The 3,491-nt window shown below is 43.8% G+C and overlaps 1 protein-coding gene across 1 annotated transcript; it reads left to right on the top strand.

The window, feature by feature from the left end:
- Positions 1-315: 315 nt before the first annotated feature.
- On the top strand, positions 316-1,164 carry LOC125490071. The gene has a single exon (XM_048628102.1). The coding sequence runs from the start codon at positions 316-318 to the stop codon at positions 1,162-1,164; it is 849 nt and encodes a 282-aa protein (XP_048484059.1).
- The last annotated feature ends 2,327 nt before the right edge of the window (positions 1,165-3,491 follow it).

Here is a 3,491-nt window from a genome sequence, read left to right as displayed (position 1 = left end):
CCTTCTATTACACGCCAGCTAGACCGAAACTAATATCAGTAGTCAATGTCCTTAACGGTCAAAATACGCAAAGTATTTGATAGTGTAGGGACGACATTACAATGTTCAGCTTACTTTGCACCTTAGTAATCTAAGTCAGTCTCGGGTTGGCCGGGTTGTGAGTGGTCGCATACCAATTAACTTTTAACCATATTTCAAGTGCTAAATAAATATATAGTTACGTGGACTTATAATCTATTATTCGCAACCCAATCCCCGAGTCTCAACATTGGTGACCCGACGATTGAAGTGAACCGCGATCGATAAAGTGCAATCATGAACCCTTCTCCGTCACTTCCGGCCGGTGAAAACGCTTTGGCGCAGATCACGGTGTCCAGCAGGATACCGGACTTCTGGAAGGAGTCCCCACGCCTGTGGTTTGCCCAATTCGAGGCGGTGGTGGCCAATCAGAAGCTGGCCGACGAATCACGCTATAACTTAGTGATAGCAAAGCTAAGCCGCGAGCACGTCGAGCAGGTCAGTGATATTGTATTAACACCTCCTGACACAAAGAAATACGAAGCGCTTAAAACTCGACTTCTCGTTGTTTATGAGGAGTCTGAAGTTCGACAGGTCCAGAAGCTGCTGAAGGAACTGGAGCTAGGCGACCAGAAACCCTCCCAACTACTCAGGAGGATGCGAGACCTGGCAAAGAAAAAATTCAATGATGAAACATTAAATATGCTGTGGATGGGGCATCTACCATCAGCAGTACAGGCAATTCTGACGGTGAGTGAAGTGAAGGATCTAGAGAAACTGGCTGGCATGGCAGATAAGGTAGTCGAAACGACCCGATTTGCTGAGATCCAGGAGCTGTCATGTACGCGGAGCAGTGCCGTACCCAGTTCATCAGCCACGCAGGCTACCATCGTTGAGCAGATAGCTCAGCTCACGCGGCGCTTGGACAACATGGAGACGTCGAGGTCAAGAGGCAGGTCAGTTGGTCGTAACGGATGGAAGAGTCATCGCTCTGCGTCACGAAGTCGCGACCGGTCTGAACGCGTAAGGAGAGGAGACCCTAACTGGATGTGCTTCTACCACTTCCGGTACAAAGGAAAGGCCAACAAGTGCATTCAGCCTTGCGCATGGCAGAAGCAGCAGGAGTCAGAAGCAGGAAAAAACTAGATTCGGTGCAGCCAGAGGCGAGCAGCTGTACCGGTATAATCAGCAAACGCCTGTGTATTAGAGATAAAAAAAGTGGACTAAAATTTTTGGTGGATACCGGTGCTAACGTATCTGTGTTACCTGTGTCGAAGTATAACCATTTCGCGAGTGATTGTAGTGAATATAAGCTATATGCAGCAAATGGTAGTGTGATAAAGACATTCGGTACAAAAACAATGATATTGGACTTTTGTTTACGTCGACCGTATAAATGGACATTTATTATAGCGGAGGTAACGCAACCAATATTAGGAGCAGATTTCTTGGCTCACCACGGTTTGATTGTGGATTTATCTTCCTCTAGGTTAATTGATGATTTGACAAAATTGAAATCTATTGCCAGTATAGTGGAGGTGGATCAACCCACCGTGACAACAGTGGAGGATACGCACCCATTTCATGATTTGTTATGTAAGTACGTAAATATTACTAAACCTGCATCGTATAAGGAAGTACCTACACACGGTGTTTTTCACCACATCGAAACAACTGGACCTCCAGTATACGCTCGAGCTAGACCGTTACCACCATCTAGATATAAGAAAGTACAAGAGGAGTTTCGTTTTATGCAGGAAACAGGTATATGTAGGCCTTCAAAGAGCCCTTGGGCCAGTCCACTTCATGTGGTACCCAAGAAAAATGGGGAGTTACGTCCATGTGGGGATTATAGGAAACTAAACTCTATTACCAAGCCGGACAGATACCCGATACCTCGTTTATCTGACTTTACGTACATACTAACGGGTAAGAAAGTATTTTCTAAGATTGATATAAATAGGGCTTATCACTGTATTAGCACTGCACCAGAAGATATAGAGAAAACTGCAATAATCACGCCGTTTGGTTTGTTTGAATTCCCGCGCATGACGTTTGGGTTGCGTAACGCCGCGCAAACGTTCCAGCGATTCATGCACCATACTGTTTTTCAGGATCTGGACGTTGATTGTAAAAATAGTATCTTTTCCTATATCGATGACGTCATTTTAGCATCGCCTGACGAAGCTACACATCGTAAGCATCTAGAGTCATTATTTAAGCAGTTCGAAAGGTATAATCTTACTATAAATATGACAAAATGTGTGTTTGGAAAGGCAGAGATAGATTTTTTAGGCTATCATGTCACATCAGATGGGATTCGTCCACTGGATGATAAAGTTAAAGCCGTTAACGAATTTCCGCGGCCCAACAACATCGATGAATTGCGACGATTTTTGGGCATGGTTAATTTTTATAGGTCTCATATACCAAATGCAGTTTCATCTCAATCGATACTTACTAGTTTCATTCATGGCTCTAAAAAGAAGGACAAAACACCTATTGCTTGGACGCCAGACGCTGAGCTAGCATTTGAGGAATGTAAGGCGAGCTTGTGCGATGCGGTCATGCTGTCTCACCCGGTAGCGGATGCACCGCTCGCACTTATGACCGACTCTTCGGACACCTGCGTGGGTGCAGTGTTGCAACAACGTGTTGATAACGCTTGGTTACCTTTAGGTTACTTCTCAAAAAGTTTGTCTAAGACGGAACGGAAGTATAGCACGTATGATAGAGAGTTGTTAGGTATCTACTTAGCCATTCGTCATTTTCGGAATATGGTCGAGGGACGAATGCTGACAGTTTATACAGATCATAAACCTATTACGTTCGCGTTTAGTAAAATAAATAGCGAGAAAGAGTTACCTAGACGTACACGTCACCTAATGTTTATCAGTGAGTTCACCACAGATATCAGACATGTGAGTGGGCAAGACAATGTTGTTGCGGACACGTTATCACGCGTCGCAACTATTAGCTGTCCCACGGTTATAGACTACGAGGAACTCGCTAGGGAACAACAACAAGATACCTATATCTTACAAGTGTTGAATTCTGATGACACTGACGTTGCAGTTAAAAAAATAATACTACCTGGTAGTAGTTCATTTATTTTTTGCAATATTAGTAATGACAGAATTAGACCGTACTTACCTGAGAAGTTTCGACGTATAGCTTTTGATACAGTACATAATTTAAGTCACCCTGGAACCAGGACTACACGAAAATTGGTACAAGATCGTTTTTATTGGCCAAGTATGAATCGCGATGTTAGTCAATGGACTAAGACATGTATTCAATGTCAGCGATCAAAGGTCAACCGACATACGATGTCAGCTTTGGGATCGTTTCCCCAGTGTGACAGATTCGAACACATTCACGTAGATTTAGTAGGACCTCTACCGATTTCACCAGATGGGTTCAGATATTGTCTTACTATAATAGATAGAGGAACGCGGTGGCCAGAATGTTTT

This window comes from Plutella xylostella, chromosome 20 (assembly GCF_932276165.1).
Source record: "Plutella xylostella chromosome 20, ilPluXylo3.1, whole genome shotgun sequence".
NCBI classification, from domain to species: Eukaryota; Metazoa; Arthropoda; class Insecta; order Lepidoptera; family Plutellidae; genus Plutella; species Plutella xylostella.
This window is presented reverse-complemented; position numbering and strand designations above follow the sequence as displayed.